Below are 21,879 nucleotides of genomic sequence, written 5' to 3'. Positions count from 1 at the left end.
CTAAATTCACGTCCAAGTTTTCAAAATTCTGGATATTCGATGGGGGTTTTCAGAGCTATAGGATAGTTTTTTTGCGATCGCAAAATTCTCCCAAAGTCCGGTATTGCGATTCAATGAAGGATTATGGTCAAGATTTTTCTAATTTCAACAGACATTAGAAGATATGCCGGATTCACGACCATAGCATCCACAAATACCGTAGTGAAATTTATATAGTTTAGTCCGTAAGCTTCACATGTCACCAATGTATCAGATCCATTACGTAATTATGGTTTTGAAAATTAGAGTGTGTAAATTTTCGGTTTTGATGTTTATTTCGGTTTTGGGTGATTTTTTGTGTGGTTTTTCGGTTTCTAATAGACCCCATGCACCCCTCCTTCCTGTATTGCTTTAATTCTGGTCAGAAAATTAGTTTCGATATCAGCAAGAACGTATGTCAACTGGGAAGAAAGATTTATATCAATATCCGTCTCTTTATGTTTGTCTGCGTGTCTTCACCTCTGTTCCTGTCTGTCTATACACGTACATCCATCCCTCCCTCCATCCATCTGTCCATCTATCTCTCTATCGATCGATCGATCTTACACTATTTTTACTCACTCGTGACTCCCTCAACTTCTGTTTCCACCATGAGCTATACCAATTTCTTCTCGCAAGTTTGGGTGACGGTTGTGGTCTTCCAGACCATGGTTAGTTTTATTGCAAAGGAATTTCCGGTGCATCAAACTGGCTTCGTTAAAAACTATGTCAAGTAAATGTAAGGACTTTAAAAAGCTCGCGCTTCTGTTTGGGTAAGGCTAAAGGCAACACTAGAGCGAAGAACAAATGTGCATATCTAAAAACCAGTTCACGCTTCCCAGATGAGCCTTGTTTTATCAGTTTTGCTTGATAAACCGTTAAAAGAATGCTCGTAAGACCTTTTATGGTTGTTGTAGGGTTTGCGAAAGGATCAAGGATGATAGAAAGGGCGGGATTTGTGCTAATGTGACAAAATTGGGAATAAACAAATCAGAGGTATTCATTGAGCTAAACTTGTATATAAAAAGACATTTTCTCGATTACCGAAAAAAGTATCCTGGATAATTTTATACATCACTTCTCTATTTGAAGGTAAACTCAATTCGGTGACTGAAAGTAATTTAAATTTCTTAAAAGAGCAGTTACTGCGCAAAATTTCTGGTTAATATGATTTTACGCCACTTTTTTACTTCCAGTGTATTAGGCGCGTCGCGTTTGGTAGACATAGCCGGACTCATTTAGCTGACGCGCGAATCGTGGCTATATATGCATGGCGCGTGTAGGTTACCAACGCAGCTTAAACTGACATTTTTGAGCTTAGGTAGCTTCCTCGATTCGTAGTTAATGTCGCCGTACTTGTCTTTGCCAAACTTTGGATTATACGTTTTTAGGATTAATGTGATGGCTATAAAACTTTGGGAAAACGTATAGCTAACATTTAGCAAGGTTACTGCCAGAATTTGATGTAGCTGAAAAATGCTTCAAGTAATATTAGAGCTTAAGTTGATCCCCATTTTTTTTTTTTTTTTAACAAAATCTCATCCAGCAACTGACCTTTTCGGATATTCTGTTAGAGCTCTGCAATCAGCTTATATTTACTTAATAGATACCCTAACCCAGCAAAATCGGGGGAACAGAAGTGGCAAAGTAACATGGCAAATTCAATCAAGGCCTGAAATTCTCTTAAGGTGGCCGAACACAGTTTGCGCGCGCTTTACAGATTCTGTTAGTGATGCTATTAAGCGCGCGCTAGGGTTGTGGTAAGCAAAAACTATCGATCCCTCGATTTTATACCAAATGGATCACAAAGGTAAGTTTTGCTCTTAAAATAACTCAGTTTCTCGTTTGTAAATCCTTCTTCATTTATCGCCGAGCAAAGAAAGTGAGTTCGCAATGAGCTAAGCCTTTTTGTACGCTTTTCATCTTTGCTGAGAAAACCAAATTCAAAGCCACGCATGCGCATTTGAGCAAAAAATTGTGACTGGTTGTTTTAATGGAAATGAACTGTTTTCTAAGGAACCGCTCGTTAGAATTTCGTGAAATTTGACAAAACAGTAGTTTTCTAAAAGCGTAACTCGCCTACAAACCAAAAACAAAATCTAACAGAGGGTTACTTCAAAAAACACTAAAGTGCAAAACCAACATTTACAGGAGATCTCTCTGTTAAAATAACATAAAAGCAGCATCACTATGTCAGTATTTTGTGAGTTTATCTGGATACAAAAAATGGAAAAAATCTAACGAGTGAATTTTCTAAAAATTAAGGAAACCCATTATTTGAGGACGGTTAAAAGCTTGCTGCGTTGCCATGGCAACGGCACCTTGCTCAACAAGAAGTATCAAAATTTATTCTCTCTTTGTTAATCTTGCACCATGCTAATTTCGGGTTCTCAGAAGTACGTAGTTTTCAAATAATGTTTACTAACATCTGTATACTAGAAAACTGTGTTCGGCCACCTCAATTAAAACGTCATAGTTTTTCTCTATTTTATTGTAATAATGGCACGAGCCTGTGTGGTTGTCCAATCAAGTTGTATTCGCTGTCGCTAATACTTATTCGCTATTGCTAAATTGTACATTTGCTGTCGCTTATACTTATTCGCTGTCGCATAAACCTCATTCAATGTCGCCAAAACTCATTTGCTATCGCTAAATTTCATTCGCTTTCGCTAAATTACATTCGCTGTCGCTAATGCTTATTCGCTGTCGCTAGTATTCATTCACTATCGCTAAATTTCATTCGCTGTCGCCAAAACTCATTTGCTATTGCTAAAACTAATTTGCCATCGCTAAATTCCATTCGCTGTTGCTAATACACATTCGCTAGTTTAAGACAATTAACCAAATTTGCATACCCTGAAAATCCATTCGCTGTTTAAAAATAATTCTCTGTCGTTTAACTGTATTCCACTGCTACGTTGACTTTGCTATTGCAAAATTCCAAGTTCAAATCGCTGTCGCTAAAATTCATTTGCAGTCGCTGAGCGTTCAATGTCCACTGGCTTGCCATCAACAGTTATGTAGCCTCTGTCTAGGATTTCATTGACTTCATTGAATACTTCTTTGAAGCTGTGAGCTAAGGTTTCTCTACTTTCAGGGCCATTGACAACAGCAATGGTGTGTGTATCTTGGACATAATTTAAAAGTTAGATAACTAGATTTTTGGTAATTATTTTCAGGAAGGTGGCTACATTGAGCATCTTGATTACTCCCCCTCCCCCCCCCCCCCCCAACCCTTAAAGCATTTCAATATATGTAACAACAGAGCTAACTAACAGTTCTGTCATAATACACCTGATTAAAGGGGATCTCAGTTCATTCAAGAATCAGTGTCTGTTTTTAGTTCGCTTGTTTATGTTACCTTTAGATGAAAGCAAGTCATCTGTGCTTTGCAGAATTGACAGGCTCAGAAGTATAAAGTTACTAACTCTACTCATACGAGCACCGTCACCACTGAGCTTCACTTTCACTTTCTCGCCTTCTTGAAGCACTTTAGTTTTTTTCTGCAATGGAAAAATTTCATAGTGAGCAAACCCATATTAATTATGGTTTTCAACATAACTGTACTGTGCATTGACCTTGAAAATGCTATCAGCGTTAGGTGTGAGCTGGGGGGAGGCCATCCTTGCTCTTTTACATCTGAATGAAAGTCAGAAACCCAGTATGTAGGTGTAAATTTTGAAAAAATGGTTAGTGATATAGAATGTTTGTTTGGCCTCCCTCGCGTCAGGCTTAAAATTGACCTTCAGGCTCCAGTTGTTAAAAAATTTAGTGGATAACTTTATCCAGCAGATAAATAAAATTGCTTTCCAGCAGATAAATTGTTTTGGTTGGAGTACATTTTATCTGCTGGATAGCAATTTTTGCACTGGATAGCGTTATCCACTCTTTCAACAACCGGGGCCAGGTGTATATTATGATGAGAGAGCTGATATACATATCATGCTTTGAATCTGCTTAGCCCGTACCTTGCCTGGAGTTGATTTGATAATGCAGTTCTCATTGAGTGCATTCCTACATTGCTTAAACAGATAAGACTTTGGCATTCCTTCAACTGTCATTGTCAACTCATGAATAAACTCATCTCCAGCCCCAAATTTATCAATGAGGTAGAGTATACTCTCCACTCTGGCTTTGTCATCCTCACTGAGTTTGGAGTATTGATCATAGATAGCAGTTTAGATAGCAGTTTATTGTGAAAATACGCTTAGCTTTTGTGAGACCAGCAAGCTAGGCTCACCAGCTAGTTTACAGGTATTTCACACTAAAAGATTAAAATAACTAACACAAATTAAAAAACATCAAATGGCATACTAGGTAAAATTTAAATTTCTAATACAAATTAATCATCATACGTAAAACAAAAATTTACAATAAAGAAATAAATGGATATAAAAAACTACAATAATTCGTATTGTGTGAAAAGCTCACTCGATCATAGTAGACCTGCCAGATCTAGTGTTCTGATACTGTTTTTAAAAGCCTTGTAAGTAGTCACTGTTCTGCTTGAGTCAGGTAATGAGTTCCAGAGTTTTGGTGCCGTAAACTTCCACGATTTAAGGCCATAAGTTGTAGTGCTGGCCTTTGGTCGCTTTAAAATGTCACTTCCTCTTAGATTGTATTTATTATTTCTAAGACCGATCATTTCTTTTATGCTTTTTGCCGGGTGCATGTTCATTATTAATTGCATTAAAAACTGTGCAAACTATTTTTGCGAGGCGTTGATTCTCCAGTGATGGTAAACCTATTTTGTTGAGTAGATCGGAGTAGGGCCTTTGTTTTTCGTTAAAGACAAAACGGAGGGCACGCTCTTTAACTTTTTCTAGCTTAGCAATGGCACTTTTGTTGCTGAAATTCCATGTCTCTGAGCAGTAGTTAAAATGAGGGATGATAAATGCGAGGTAAAGACACTTTCTTGTTTCGAATGGAAGAATCTTTTTCATTCGCTTAAGTACAGCAATCTGCTGGGAGACTTTTCGGCATATTTTGCCTATGTGCTTCTCAAATTTCATTTTGTCATCTACTGTAACTCCGAGCATTTCAAGATCTTCAGTAATTGGAATAGCAATGTCTTCGCAATGGAACTGGGGCTTAACCTGGGTCTTTCCCGTTACGATTGCTTGGTACTTGGAAGTGTTTCTCCTCATGCCGTTTTGCTCATACCATTGATCGACATGGGCAAGATCTGCATTAATCACTTCAACTTTCTCTGGTGTACTGGCGGCGAAAAATATTTGCGTGTCGTCTGCGTACGCAGATAGTCTGCTCTGTTTGACAGCGTAAACAAGATCGTTCATGAATATATTGAATAATAGTGGGCCCAGTACGCTGCCTTGTGGGACCCCCACTGAGATTTCTTCCCAGTTTGAAAACTGATCTCCTAATCTGACCCGCTGACGCCGATTTGCAAGGTAGTCATGAACTAGATCGGTAGTTTTGCCGTCAGCTCCATAGGACTTGAGCTTGGCCACCAGCAGTTCGTGTGGCAAGGTATCGAATGCCTTGGAAAGATCCATCGACACGATTCCAATGATATTATGTTGGTCCAATTCCTTTCTCCACTGTTCTGTGAGGCTAAGTAAAGCAGTATCCGTTCCGTGATGTTTCCTATATGCGAATACGTGTTTGTGAAATATATCTTCAAAGTAAGGGCTAATTCTTGTATGAACTAGCGTTTCAAAAACATTTGACAATGAAGGCAAGATAGTGATCGGTCTGTAATTGGATTTAGTCAAAGAGCAATCTTTCTTGAAGACAGGTGTAACTTCTCCGAGTTTCCATTGTTGAGGTATCCTGGATTTGTTTAGGATGTAATTAAAAAGTTCGCTGAAAGGGTGGCATAGAACTTCAGCAGATGCTTTAATTGCTCTTGCTGGAATTTGATCGCAGCCCGTTGCTTTGTTTGTTTTGATCTTCATCATAGCCTCTTTTACTTCGGCGGAATTTGTTTTCTTTAAGGACAATGGAGGTTTAGCTGGTAAGTTTTGTTGTATGCGAGAAAGGTCAGCAATGTGACTATAATCCGGAGTTGGTTTTGCTTGACCGGTTTCTTCGCGTGCGGCGCTTGTAAAGAAATTGTTCAGAGTTTCTGCCACCTCTTGAGGGTCCCTGATAATCATATCATTGTCTTTGAGAACAATACGACTGTCATTTGCACTCTTGCGTGAATTCAAATGAGGTTTGATAGTGCTCCACAAAAATCATCAGTGTCTTTTTGAGATGCTGTTTGGTTGATGGTTTGCAGCTGCAGGTCAACAGGTAAGTTGGGTGGAGATTCAGTACCAGATGAAGAACTTGAAGGTATGGGTGCTATAACAGGTAAATTACCATGGGGTGGTGTTGCAGGAGAAGAGGAAGGGCAGTTACAGTTGTCAGATTCATTGTGAACAAGCAGAGGGGTACTACTTGTTGATTTTGATACCAGAGGGGGTGATGAGCTTGCTGCACTAAAAGCAACAGTGTATGTTTGGAAGCCTTCTGGATCCTTTAACTTCAAATAGTCTAACTCCAGTCCAAACAAAGTACAAAAGTGTAAAGCTTTCTGTGCCCTTGTTTTGAGTTCTTTCAGTTTTCTGTTTCGGGCTTGAGTTGTTGTTATCATTGGGACTGGTGTGCCTCTCAACTTTTTTGAACTGATCATTTTCCAGCTGCTTAATGTACTTCTTCATTAGTTCACTTTCTTCTTTGCATGACTGATGGTGGTCTTTCTTCTTCAACATCTCTTCAAATAGCTTCTCTTTTTCTTTTTCAAGATCATGAAATTTTTGCTTCCAGTTGTCCATTTCTTGTATTGCAGCCCCAGTTTTTGCTCTAGTTTACAGATTTCCGATGTCCACTCATCAACTGTGATGACCTCATCTTTCAAAACAGCTATTTTCTTGTAGGAGGCAAAGAATTCATTTCTCTGCTTTGGGCTACTCTTCTTGTTTAAAGCCTTTCTCTTGGTCTCTACCAGGTTTCCAAGTTCGTATAACCTCGATTCCAGCCTTTTGCTGTTTCGATTTAATCTAAATGCGTCTCCTGGTATGTTGAGATTTACAAGGTCGATGTACTGGACACCTGTTTGGCTCTCATCAGAGACCAGTTGCCTCCTCCAGGTAGCAAGAGAATCAGACTTTATACTGTCATATGTGGAGGACATCTCTTAAGTTATGATAAGTCAACCTTGTAATTTTGGCATATGAATGGCGCCCTTTTTCAAAATATCCCGCGTAAAAATCTATTGACAAATGAATGACTTAGTGCCTAGTCTCCCTCCGTTCAGCAATAATCCCTGGAGGATATTTATGTACAATGGCGGCCATCAAAGATCGTGTTTGGGGAGATGTTTGGTGTTTTCTGGACTCGCACCTTCCAGTAATCGCTCTCTTGCCGTCTCAGAAGAGAGCTTGAAAAACACACAAAATGAATTTTGAAAACCGAACGCGGATTTTGTCGCATCTGCGGGTTATTTTGGAGAGAAATGAGTGAATGTTCGGACTTCACATTGAAGGTTAGTGGCCGAGGATTCAGATTCTGCCATTAGGGTTGAAAATTCTCGGTCTCATGAGGTATTTTGTACCTTTGACTCTTAAAATCAGGGTTTTAATGAAAGCTAAGGCAAACAAACAAACTTCGGGAGTATGTGACCAGAAGTAGATACCCCTAAGGCTGGTGATTCCAAAATCTTTAATTAAAACGTCATTTGTAAAAATGGCACGAACCTGTATGGTCGTCCAAATGTTTCAATATTCGTAAAGTTGTATTCGCTGTCGCTAATACTTATTCGCTATTGCTAAATTGTACATTTGCTGTCGCTTATACTTATTCGCTGTCACATAAACCTCATTCGATATGCCGCCAAAACTCATTTGCTATCGCTAAATTTCATTCGCTTTCGCTAAATTACATTCGCTGTTGCTAATACTTATTCGCTGTCGCTAGTATTCATTCGCTATCGCTAAATTTCATTCGCTGTCGCCAAAACTCATTTGCTATTGCTAAAACTAATTTGCCATCGCTAAATTCCATTATCTGTCGCTAATACACCTTCGCTAGTTTAAGACAATTAACCAATTTTGCATACCCTGAAAATCCATTCGCTATTTCAAAATAATTCTCTGTCGTTTAACAGTATTCGACTGCTACGTTGACTTTGCTATTGCAAAATTCCAAGTTCAAATCGCTGTCGCTAAAATTCATTTGCAGTCGCTGAGCATTTCCATTTCATGCGCTCAGGGTGTCCCCACACCGGAAAGTTTATGGAAAGCCTCTGACCGCAGATTTGCATTCAAAAGCATGTGCGTTCTCACAACGGTTGACAAAAAGGTATGTAAATGCTCTTCTTCATTTTAATTTCAGGTTTAGTACGCTTCTAAGCCGTTCCTCAGTGAAAAGCTGGAGCTAGTATACGAAAAGGCTTTCTGTGGGGCTTTCTTTTCAACCGTGCACATGAACTTAAAGTTTGTTTCATGGCACCCTCGTGCTTCGTCGAGGCGAGAAAATACATTCAGGCCAATGCAGCGAGGTTTTATTGCAAGAAATTATGAGGTTACGTTATGGTGGAGTTGTTTGAATTATTTTTTTGAAATCATGTTAGTTTATTGTATTTTTATGGTTAAAATAACGTCCGTTGGGGAGTTATAAGCTGAACAATAAATTGAAGTTGCAACATGTAAAGTGGCCCCGAGTCATTGCTAAGGAAGCGTATGAGTCCATCAAAGACCACTAGTTCATCTCTGTACTGGCAGACATCAGGAACCTCAGGACCAGGGTAGTTTAGGCCCACAATTTTTCTTTGTTTCTCCTTGACAACAACTTTGCTGGATTTACATGTGCTCTTGCCTTTGTAAGAGGAAGAGGGAACACCTACACGCTTGCGCTTAACAAGGTTGCTTTTTGTGTTGAACTGGACATCAACTGAAACACTTGCTTCCCTTGGACCATGTTGTCTCAGTAACGTTATAGCATTCCTGGCTGAATCAGTATGACCTTCAGTTGAATGTGAAGTACTTGGCTGCAAATGAGCCAAGGAAGGACTGAAGAATACACGCCTCACTTCAGCCTGAACGTGGTCCTCTAGAAACAAAATAGGAAACATACCAGCAGTAAGAATGATTTGCCAAAATCACAGGGAGACACAAAAGCTTGAACAGTAATTACCAGATAAATCGTTCATAAGAAAAAGGGTTTTTAAATCAATCAATCAGTCAGCCAATAAAAGAAAATGTGATGATTGAGAAACTCCCAACTTACCTGTTTCTTCTCGAGCAAGCCTTTTCAAATTTGCCCTTTCCCCCATTGTTTATATTAAAGACCCAATCGAGCTAAATCTTCATCACTTATTTCTCTATTTCTTATCATGGAAATAGGAACCTAAAACAATAAATAATATGGTAAGATAATCAAATGCCCACACAAAATGACGAAAACCTACAAACATGTAATTTCCACCACAACACGCATTCAGCGTAAATGAAGGATTTTGTGAAAGCCATATTCAAACAAAACTCATCACATTGACAACTTCAATTGAAGTCGTCAGTACTAAATATATAATTTCCTGTTTATGCTTTAATGTTAATTGATGCACTCCACTGTCAACTGGCTGCCTGCCTCCTCCAGCCCCCAAGCTCTATTTCTAGACAGCCAGTTTAAGCAGCCAGTTATCTAAATATATTTGGCAAGAAAGAGTATTGATCAGTGAAATTGTTCTTTTAAATTCAGGGTAAAAAATGGATACAGCGTGGCAAACCTTTTCAATCGCCTTGTAGGGCATTTAAGAGAGAATGTCTACTAAGACCGAGCGAAATCATAAAAAAGTGGCACATGATGAAAAAATCAAAACTCTGCATATTCCGTCCAGAGATACTCCATACTAGTTTAGAAAACGTGGTGGGATTTTTTTCCTGAAATATATTTTTTTAACTGGAAAAAATAGAAAAAACAGTGACGGCCCCTCGTGGTTTGAAAAACACCCGAAATAAACATGGTTCACAACTTCTCGTAAACTTCGTTCTGTTCAATGCGCATCAAAGAAAACCCAGTTTTCTTCTTGAAAATTTGCTTTTGAAGTGTTTATTAAGTATCTGAGTCCAAAAATACTCCAGTGGATGAATTTTCCATGTCATGAGGAGCCACAAAAAATCTCAAAAATTCGCTCCCTCCAAATTCTGAATTTGGCGCACTTTTTTAATAGAAAATTTCGCGATCCGGTAAAACACTTAAACCCTTCAAATTTAGAATTATAGATTGAGGAAGTATCGCTCTAAAACCAGGTTTCAAAAATAGCTTCGGGCTTTTTACCAGCGCCGAGCATTAGCGGTCTCAAAATCACGAAAATCGCAATATCAACGTGTAAACAAACTGCACATGACTGCAACCAAACTAAGAGAAACTATCGAAATTTCATGTAGTTTACCTCGGCATTCGGCTTTAAACCACCAGTGAAAGGTCATGTTTCGCTAACTGCAATAAGGCATTGTCTAAATAAGGTATTTGGTTGTGTTTGTATCCTTTCATTATTATGTAGCCATCTTGATGTGTGAAGTCAACAAGATAAATTATCATCGCTTATAGAGCGACAATAAACTCAAATGACTTACCATCGGACCACTTCTTTTCGACTTGAAGATCGTTTAAAATGGAGCTGAGTTTGATTTTCTTTGAATTTCGAAACGATTTTTTTTTGTTTCGAGCTGTCGTTTCGAGATCCGTTCGCAGGATTTACTTGAAGCGAAAGCGCTCGTGGATAAAATCGACTAGTGATGGCATAAGTCACGCAATAAAATGTCACGCTTTTTTAATTCACGTGACGTTAGGTTTGACTATTTTGGGGGAAAAACACACGGGAAACGTGTGTCCTGACATGCTGAAAACAAAAAACAAATTAAAAACAATGAAATCTTCACCAAATTGTGGACAGGACCGATGATTTATAGCCGAATGTTTTTATCATCTATCACCAAAAGGACTGAGCCACAAAGCAAGCCTTGCTAAAGTATGATACTCTGCATTCTAATGAGGTGAAACCTTGGGGAACACTTTTCTTGTTAGAACCACTAAGTATTAACGCCTTGGTTTTCGCCTTCGTGCAAAAGTCACTACGGTCTCATCCCTGACTGTTCTCTTGAGGATGGGACAAAACAATGTTATCAGCCAGAAAAAATCACTCCTCACTGCTGACATGCGCATCCTTGACGAAGAGAATGCAGTTTGTCGATGTATGGCTTTTTCCATCGAATTGTTACAGCTGAGAGGTCAATGCCAAAGGAAATACAAATTTCCTAATGGTAAATGAAAAATAGGGGTGGGGCGGGGGTGGGGTGAGCGCATGCTCATTTTCCCGAACAGCGGCGCGTTATCGTCTTTTGGTTCATCATCCACCAGTGCTTTCTTCGAGGCAACGTGCAAGAAGAAACCTGCTGTTAAGGTTGCTAGCGACTTCAGCACACATCAATCATTGATCTTGAACTGGATCATTTGTAACAGCAATACATTGTAATAAATTAAATAATGTTTTGTTTCACGATGTAGTCACTCAAGTTGTATATCGCGACGTTTCGACTGCTTACTGCTAGTCTTCATCAGGCAATGAGGTCGACCGGATCACACTTCAGTATTTATGTCACGAAGGTCTGATCCTGCAAGTGTCGCATACAGGGTCTGCTTTACTTCCGGTTTGCTGTCAAATAGGACTTCTGAACTACAACCGAGTCCTTCGTAACGCACTTGACTTGAGTATCCATACCACATCTAGTCTGTTGCTCTCTTACTGACTATGCTGACCACCGGTAACAGCGTGGTTTGTCCCGCAAGCTTCTCCGCACAGTCGACTGAAGCTCTATCAAAGGACTTCTCGTCTCGCGCTCTAGGGAGTGCTGGTGTCGGCCACATGACAACCGCACCTCTGCACCGGCCAATTTCCCACTGAGATGGGATAGGTTAGACTTTCTCAAAGTCCGTTTTCGAGGGAGTCCAGGCAGGCGCTCGGCTCCCGACTCCGTCGCCTTGTTGGTCACTCTTTCGGTGCATAAGAAGACGACTTGTGGCAAGTCTATAATGGTCTACACAGAAATGTAGCGGAAGAAAGAATCACGCGCGCCCTAAGATAAGCTCAACTTCGGAGTAAACATCACTTATTCGAACACTGCTAGTATTGTCCCGAAACGTGTTTGTCCTGTGAAATTTCACGAGGTATGCATTAAAGGGCCTTAGCCAGCCACGCCTTTGTTTTTGTTTATATGCGAGAGTTTGGCTATTATATTTCTACTCGGAGCATGTCGAAATGAACGAAATCACTGTGAAACTACTAAAGATAATGAAACCTACTTTCAGGAACACAAAGCAATAAGATTTAGCTTCACCATGCAATATCAATAATTTTGATGGCATCGAAAATGGCGGAGGCTGACTTAGGCGTCGTCCACACGTATCCGGAAATTTGTGAAAACGCAAATTCTTTTTTACGAATACGGCTTGCGTCCACACGTATCCAGCGTATTTTCCGGCCGTATCCGGAAATTTTTGAAAACGCTCTCCAGAGTGGAAATTTTTTTATCCGATACGAATACGTATACGTGTGGACGGTCGTATCCGGAAATTTTTGAATACGCTTCCGTCATTCTCTTGGATCCAGTCTTCACGGCGAGCATTATAAACAAACATGGCGTACAGCAAGCCGGGTTGTAGCTTCTTTGTTAGTTGCTCTGATTTCTAGTTTGATATCATGCGTTCAGATAAATGCAGCTGTGATAAATTTACACAACCAATAGGTTAGAGATCGACAGGATGTTTTGAGATTGTTATTCTGGACGCGACCAGGAAGGACAGGCGCATAGTGGGACAATTTTATCAATGGCACAACGATCGAAGAAGAATGGAGAGAGAATTTTAGAACTGGGCTCTAGAGCAAATCAGAAAATTTCCGGGTACAATCGGATACGTGTGAACGGCTGAAAACGATTCGAATATGCTGCGTGTGGACGCGAAAATTTTCGCATCCGCAAAAAAATATTTGCGGAAAAAAAAATTTCCGGATACGTGTGGACGTGGCCTTAGCCTCCCACGCAGTCGTTTTTAGGGGACTCGTATTACCTCCTCCCCACAAACGTTTGTGGGGAAGAGGTAATACGAGTCCCCTAAAAACGACTGCGCGGGAGGCTAAGGCTGACTAGGGTCCTTTAAGTTTGTTGTTGTCTTAACGGTTTTGCACTAGAGTTGCACCAAAGAAAGATTTGAACGGTTTACTAAAACACTTTTTTTCTGTTTGACCACCTTGTCAGATAATTGAAGCATCCGCAAATCTCACAAGCTGATTTCACCCGGTCACAACCGAAATGGCCGTTAGGATGATTGAAATTATCAGAAAATTCTTTAAACGCAGCGTAAATACAAAAATCTACGAGTGTTTTATAATATAGAAATTTTGTATATTTGGTAATTGTTCCAGCAGCATCATTGTGTGTCCATCAGGTGCGTGACGATTTTTCAATCAGAACAACGGCGATGTTTATAAGAACACAACAGATCATTGTAACTAAAATAAACGCATTAAAAAAAAAAGTGCTACAGATCAGAGAAAATTAACGATTAAACAGAAAACTGAACTTTTTTAAAGATCTTGTTAACGAAGAATTGATGCACCCAACCCTTTTTCAGGTACTGTTATCATCTGTGATCACGGAACTCTTTATCTCAGTCTGTATATCTTTTATCTTGTTTATAGCTGTTATTTATGTTGACAAACCGACACATGCGAAAAGAACGAACGTCTTTCTGGCTGAGAAACTAAAAAAGTTCTCGTTAAGTCACAATTTTCTTATATCACCTTATACCGGTATCTGTTCAATTTCCTCTCGTTAAAACATCATTCAAGTAATTATCTTTGTTGAATAAACCATGACGCACACGCCATGACCGTCGTGAAATAAACAACCTGAATCGAACATCACTGTTCACGGAAAAATTCAAAAGCCGCGTTAATGCGTGAACAGTCACGTTTGCATGTTCAAATAACTTTAAAGGAACTAGTTTCAGACGCCCTGATGTTTGGATTTTTTTTTTTTTTTTCGATTTTGGCCACTATGTAAGAAACACCAATCACTCCGAAGGAAGCCGTTGCGTGACCGAAACAAGTACAGTCAAAAACAATCGAAGACGGAAGATTATAAAGTCCAGCGCTTTCTGAGATGACTGTGGAGAACTTTAAAATTAGATATTTCTGTTAATATTTTCTTTGAGCCGACAGGGTTTTGTTACCGTCAAAGTATTTTTGCCCCGTCAATTGGCATTTGCCAAGTGACGTGAATGCGATAGCAGAAGTCATTAGTCACTGAAGGAGATCAATTATCAACCCTTCGAGCTATGATGGCTTTGTATGGTACATTAAGCCAAGAAACCGATACTTAGATTACATCTTATTCAAGGTGAGCTAAATATGAGCTTTCTGTTGTTTGGTCCATCGTAATATTGAGGGAAACAAGAAAAAAATTACAAAAGTCTTCGGTGATTTTGACAGAAACATGTTTATCGCTCACAGTTGTTGACAGATAATGTCGCAATTATCGGGATTTTGAGAGCGTTAGTTCTCAGCGCTGATAGAAAGCCCGAAACTAATTTTTAAACCTGGTTTTAGAACAGCATTTCGTCAATCAAGAATTCTAAATTTCAAGTGATTCGATGTTTTACCGGGTAGGGAAACTCTCTCCTGAAAAAGTGCGCCAAATTGAGAATTTCGACTGAGCCAATTTTAGTAACTTTCGGTACCTTCCCCATGACCTTAAAAACTAAAGCAGAGAGCTATTATTGGCCTCAAACGATTCGTAAACACTTCAACTGCACATTTCCAAGCATGAAATGAGGTTTTTTATCAATGCGAATTAAACAGAGTGAAGTTGAAAGAAGGTATGGGACACGTCTATTTTGGGTGCTTTTATAGACACTTGGGCCCGAACAGATTTTATTCAATTTTTCTGGGTTTAAAAAAGAATTCCGAGAAATCAAAACCACCACGTTACTAGAACTACCATAGGGTATCCTTAGTCAATTTGTGAAGGACTTTCATTTTTTATCATGTGCCACCCCTTGCTCGGTGTTAGTAGACATTCCCTCTTAAGAGCGGATGTCTGTAAATATCAACCAGAGGTGTGCAATAGCGAAAAATTCAAAATTCTCAAAAAAATTCACAACATACCCCACGGTAAACTATTGCAAGAAATATATGTTTTACTTCGATCCGATGATTATTTTTGATGTGAGGCTATGATCTTGAATTCACCGCTCCTGAACCGGGTTTTCGGTGTCTGACACCACATGTTGCGAAGACCTTGTTTTAAAAATCAAACCAGTTTTGTTCCAAACGAAAAACATCCAGTCTGATAAAGTACATAATTATGGACATCATGAATGGTATGTTACTCATCTGAAGTGAAAATTAAATATTTAGGAGATTTTTCAATATTTACAATTTTTTAAGCGATTTCTCGTGATGCCAAATTGACAAATTTGCGAGGCTAAAATCATCAACTGGTACATGGCGTTGAGGATAAAGATTTACACCACGTGAAAGAGCATCATTTCTTCTTATAAAATCCGCTTTCAATACTTTAGTGAAATATGAGCTTTTCTGTCACGGCATTCCGTTGCTAAAACTCAGATAAACACAACATGAAAACGTTTCAAACAACAATGGTTTATTAATTCTTGCTACAGGGCACTGCCTGTGCATGACCTATGCTTATAAGACTATTTCCCTTAGTTTTCTATCTTTTAGGGGCAGTGTCAAAAGATTTTAGCGGAGTTCAAAAGCCGTACACGGGTCAGTTTACGTTGTCAACCGGTCGCAACACTAGTAAATATGGAATAAAATGAAACCAGGACTTCTTTCATTCAATCTTACTTTGAAAAAAATGGGGCAAATATTTAAGAGTGCTATATAATTCATACCTTTGAGCGGCCACCCTCGATGTTTAAGAAATGTGGGACATCTATTAGGAAACATCGTAACACTTTAGGCCGTTTAATACATTTGGTCACAAAGATTGTGTTACATACATTTCACCGGTAGACCGCTGACCTTGCACTTACGTACGCCCTTGTCCAAGGGATAGAAAGCGATGTTTCGTCCAGCTAGACTCCAAAGACAATTAATTATATAATCAGTTCAAACTGAGATTACGGTTTTGGGTTATCACAATTTTATCTGGTTGCATCTACACTCGCGCAGTTGTTTTGATTTTTGATAACGTTTTTCAAATTTCAGTCTAACGTAGCCTGCGAATACAGCCGCCTCTCATCGCTCCCGTCCCCGAGGGGCGTTTCGCGAGGCTACCATGAATGCTACTCAAGGAGAGTTAAAAGCAATGTGACTGTCTAGTTCATCTGGATAAGATCCAATTTTCAATTTATTTTTCACAAAAATTGTCTGTTGTATGATAGTTTTCATACGATACTGAAGATAGTTCATCCATCAGTAATGGAATTTGAGCAGACAAAGTATGGTTTCTTTGGCCTTAATGGGTCAAAATAAGAACACGATCCAACAAGATCATGTTGCCTGAATATATGGTGCTATGCTCTGAATTTTTAGAGTACTTGCAAAAGCCGACAGGCATTAATATTGAGGTCATCTTGTGGATAAGTCTAGATTGCACAAATGTAATGCTCCGATCTCCCTTGGCCGGGGCCCTTCGTTCGCTTGAAATGATTAGCTGCCCAACTTGGTGGGACCGGCGCAGAATCGGTTTTGGCAGCGCCGTCTGATGCCATAAGCATCTCGATGTCTTGAGCGAATAGACCTGATTAGATGGCTGTCATCGATTTCGAAGATGTCAAGGGAAATTTTGCCCTGAGGTTTAGTCAGTTAGTTATGTCACTTTGTAGAATTAGAACTGGCCTTACAGCCAAAGGAGCGTAGCTGTGCCGTCCAGGCTGTGAAACCCTGGCCCTCTTTCTGACAAAAATTGCTCCCCTTACGTCCCTCCCTTATTCCTGCTGACAATGTACTGTGGTCGACTGTAGCAGGTGTGAGTCGTACTGCAGGAATTGGGGAAAATAGGGACGACAGTGGTGACGCAACCCCGTTTCCCTCCTCGCTCTTACCCTGCCGCCTCCCCACTAAGCTCCCCATTCTTTACGTCGGGAAACTGTAACAATACATACATACATACATACATACATACATACATACATACATACATACATACATACATACATACATACATACATACATACATACATACATACATACATACATACATACACACAGGGAGCAGAGGAGTTATGCTAGAAATGTCAATAAAAAAACGTCTTACCTCTTAAAATTGCATTCTTGTATTTCTTTGCGTAGTTAAAACCTCATTTGCGAACCAAATATATGCATTCATTTGCGATCGAATGCGATCGATCGTTTCGAACCGCCATTATTTTGAAAAGTGTCGACCGCTGTTTATTGGGACCGTGTATTCAGTTGGACGAAGTCCAACAAAAGATTTTCGGAAAGCGAAGCTTTCCGAACGAGGCACGAAGTGCCGAGAAGACAAAATGACAAGGGAAGCAACATAGAACCACGTGACTCGTCGGATGTGAACCGAGGCACACTGGTGGCGGAAGTGACGTACCATGTGTTGCAATCGGAAGTTAAGTCAACCGTTACTAATTCGAAATTCAAAACAGCAGCTGATTTCAAGAGATTGGAGGGAGATTTGAAATGAAACGCGTTTTTTAAGTCAGGAAAACCTACCGCAGCGAAAAAAATCTAAAGGAGACGATTGTGGAAATAAATCCACAACAATACACTCATTCAAATTGCTTCCGGTCATGTGCATGACACCTTATATGACGTATTTCCGCCACCAGTGTGTTGCGGTGCACATCCCACGAAAAGCCAACTTTTCAACGCGAAATGAGCGATTGTAAAAGGCCCGTTTAATGAATCTTTTCATCATAATGGTTTAGGTAGCTTAAAGATAACGTAAATGCAATACCGCATGCGAATACTGGGGCTCATTTGTTGAATATGTAGCGAGTTATTGGGAAACGAAAATTCGACCGAAATCTGTTTCATCCCTTGTCTCTTTTCTTACTGCTGTGACCACAGTCAGTTGGCCCAACAAACAGCGGTCGACACTTTTCAAAATAATGGCGGTTCGAAACAATCGGTCGCATTCGATCGCAAATGAATGCATATATTTGGTTCGCAAATGAGGTTTTAACTACGCAAAGAAATACAAGAATGCAATTTTAAGAGGTAAGACGTTTTTTTATTGACATTTCTAGCATAACTCCTCTGCTCCCTGTGACATACATACATATTCTTTATTTAAACACGATGGGGTTTAAAGCTCAGAGCTTGTGGGGTCGTGTGAAAATAACTGATTACAGTATAAAACTATATTGAAATGGTGATAACATTACATACAGGACAGAAAACAAACAACAGTGACAAAGCACAGGGCCAAATAACTTAAAAAAAATCACTAAAAATCATAAATGTGTGTGGATGTAATAACCAGTAATTCAGAATCAAATTGCAAGCGTTATTAAAGATAATTCTTATTTAAGGTCAGGAGTTTTGCGTTACAGTAATTCGATACCTGCTCTGCCTACGAGAAGCTCCGCCTCAGTTTTCAGTGTTCAGTCAGCAAACCCCTCGACCCTTAAATAGTTTCGAATGTCTTTGCCACAATTTCTGATTGGAATACATTGGGTTTTAGCCAGTTTTAGGGTATTGAGCGAAAACATATAAGAGAAAGTTATTATAAATATCAGTCAACTGTCACTTAGCGTATTCATTTTAGAATTGGTACCACTAAGTGGCAAAAATGATACAGACCACGGCTACAAAACAAATTCTGGTACCTTTTAGTGGTACTTTTCAAAATTTATGACGATCAACTCGTCAATTTGATATAGGAGTCCCCCTCCCCCTGGGGGGCAAGTGGTCTGCGCAAACTGTAACGCAATTTCTGCCGTTAAACGTATTTTCAAATCGCGGCAAAATGCATATATCGTTCCTGATTGATGTGATGATTTCTACAATGTACAGAAAGCTCGCTAAAAAGGTATGAATTACGTAGCACTTGTAGCTATTGTTTCATTTGTTCTAAAGTAAGATTCAATGCAAAACATTCTGGTCCGAATTCAAAACGTTGACTACGTAAACTGACCTTTGCGACCTTATACGCTTTTGAACTCGGGGTCTAATAAAACTGCTACAATCTTTTGTGCCTGCCCGAAATGATCAAAAACCATGGAAAGTAATATTATGAACGTGGGCCAAAACCTCTAGCAAGTACCAACAAACAATTGTTGTTTGAAACGTTTTCATGTTGTGTTTATCTGAGTTTTAGCATCGGAATGCCGCGACAGAGAAGCTCAAATTTCACTAAAGTACTACTTGTAATTCGCGGCCTCAAGAATTTCCTTCTGTGTTGCCCATAATTTTGAAAGCGGATTTTATAAGAAGAAATGATGCTCTTTCACGTGTTGTAAATCTTTATCCTCAACGCTATGTACCAGTTGATGATTTTAGCCTCGCAAATTTGTCAATTTGGCATCACGAGAAATCGCTTAAGAAATTGTAAATATTGAAAAATCTCCTAAATATTTAACTTTCACTTCAGATGAGTAACATACCATTCATGATGTCCATAATTATGTACTTTATCAGACTGGATGTTTTTCGTTTGGAACAAAACTGGTTTGATTTTTAAAACAAGGTCTTCGCAACATGTGGTGTAAGACACCAATAACCCGGTTCAGGAGCGGTGAATTCAAGATCATAGCCTCACATCAAAAATAATTATCGGATCGAAGTAAAACATGTATTTCTTGCAATAGTTTACCGTGGGCTATGTTGTGAATTTTTTTGAGAATTTTGAATTTTTCGCTATTGCACACCTCTGGTTGATATTTACAGACATCCGCTCTTAAGACACTTTTCACTCAAGAAATACAACAGAACTTCCACTTTCTATGCCACCACTTTACACCTAATAAATTACTGAAGGGATGCAAATGAATACAGAAAAATTATTTTTGCAAAAGAGTTCTAATGTTTCCAATATACAGTACTGGCGTAAGCTCACCTTTTCATCTTGTATTGCAGAAATAGCACTTTCTCTAATGTTATGTCTCCTCCAAAATTCCATTTCCTAAAAAAAAATTATATATTTAGTACTAAATTCAAGAGGGGATGATCACAGGAAGACCTAGGGTGATGTATCAGAGATCTAATTGGTTATGCATTATTACGCTTAAAATTCTATAAAACAATCTTTAGTGTTCATCACTTTGCAGTTTTACAGTAATAGAGCTAGAATTAAAATCTTTTTTTAAAATAAAAATAATTCTGTGGCCAATAATTGACCATTATCTTAGTCGCTGTAAATTGTGTGATCCCTTCTTAGACATTTTTTAATACCCCAAATCCCTGTATTTACCTGCCAAAAAACACTTTATTCAAGTGTCACGAATGTACTTTAGCGCAGAGCACTAATAAGCCATTTTCATGATGGCGTAATTTGACTACAACTACCAGAATTCATTTCGTTTTCCTTTTGAAATTCAAATTTTGTAATCCCAGTGGAGAGCAAAGAACAATAGCTCTAATTAGCATGAGAAAACCAAAAACTGAAGGATTCTGGTAGTTGTAGTCAAATGACCTATTGGGGACACTTTCCAAATCGAATTGGAATTTAGAAATGTTGGTTTTTGAGGAGAGGGGAAAACCGGAGTACTCGGAGAAAAACCTCTCGGAGCAAGGACGAGAACCAACAACAAACTCAACCCACATATTACACCGAGACCGGGAATCGAACCCGGGCCACGTTGGCGGGAGGCGAGTGCTCTCACCACTGCACCATCCCTGCTCCACAGAATTTTCTTATCCCCAAATTCCAGAAAATATGCAACCCCATTCTAGTAACTGTTAAGTTTTGAAAATGCAACCATTATAATAAATCCAGTAATGAAAATGTGACCCTGGGAAGAACCCCCTTCCCCCACCCCTCCCCGGCTAAGGTCCACCTCACATTTTGTAACTTCAATGTATTGTTCAGCTTATAACTCCCCAAGGGACGTTACTTTAACCATAAAAATACAATAAAGTAACAGTTTCAAGCAAAAGTTTCAAACAGCGAATTGGCGATAGCGAATGAAATTTAGCGATAGCGAAGGAATATTACCGACAGCGAATAAGTAGTAGCGACAGCGAATGAAATTTAGCGATAGCAAATGAGTTCTGGCTTTTTGCGACAGCGAATGAGTATTGGCGACAGCAAACGTACAATTCAGCGATAACGAATAAGTATGAGCGACAGCGAAAGTAATTTATTGACAGCGAATACAACTTAGCTTAACTTATTGAAACATTATTTTGGACGACCATAAACCTGAGTTTCTAGGAGAAGCCGTTCCAATGCTTGTTAAATCCGAGTCCCAAAAATGTGCACTAACTCTGATCGCTTTGTCTTCTCAATGAGCATCGAGTCGTTAACTTTTCTTAAGATTTTTTTTTAGCGTTTCCTATTGAATTTTACATCAGTAAGTAAATAGATTACAAGGGTTTTCATAAGCAGATATTTATGAAATCAAAACATTTTTCTCCCCCTTCCTCCCTCCCTCCCTGGTTTGCTAACCTAGCCCCATGAGGACTCTCTCTCAAACGTCTGTTAATCGCATAACGATTTGGCTTTAAATTCTCTGATCTCAGAACTAAGTCATTTGAACTAGCGTTTCGTTTGGCTTCCTGAAGCAAAGTTTTCTTGAGGACATCACAAAGTCTAGTGAGGGAAGAAGTCTTACGAGTGCAGGTGTCCTGCCTCGTCTAATATGATTCCTTCCAGTAGTTCTCCGGCTTTTGAGCTAAACGGCTAAACAGGT

At 39.2% G+C, this 21,879-nt stretch overlaps 1 protein-coding gene across 1 annotated transcript; it reads right to left on the bottom strand.

Moving 5' to 3' along the window:
* Positions 1-7,754: 7,754 nt before the first annotated feature.
* Positions 7,755-20,930, bottom strand: LOC146479966 (uncharacterized). Its single transcript, XM_085110177.1, has 3 exons — positions 20,085-20,930; positions 9,253-9,372; positions 7,755-9,075 (listed from the first exon to the last, which is right to left on the bottom strand). Exons 2-3 carry the CDS (start codon positions 9,296-9,298, stop codon positions 8,615-8,617), a joined length of 507 nt encoding a protein of 168 aa, XP_084966303.1. The 5' UTR covers positions 9,299-9,372; positions 20,085-20,930; the 3' UTR covers positions 7,755-8,614.
* Positions 20,931-21,879: the final 949 nt, after the last annotated feature.

The sequence above is a fragment of the Pavona decussata genome, unplaced genomic scaffold, assembly GCF_977016875.1.
Source record: "Pavona decussata unplaced genomic scaffold, jaPavDecu1.1 SCAFFOLD_57, whole genome shotgun sequence".
In the NCBI taxonomy this organism is placed as follows: Eukaryota; Metazoa; Cnidaria; class Anthozoa; order Scleractinia; family Agariciidae; genus Pavona; species Pavona decussata.
The sequence above is the reverse complement of the archived record's forward strand: the minus strand, read 5'-3'. Positions and strand labels throughout refer to the sequence as shown.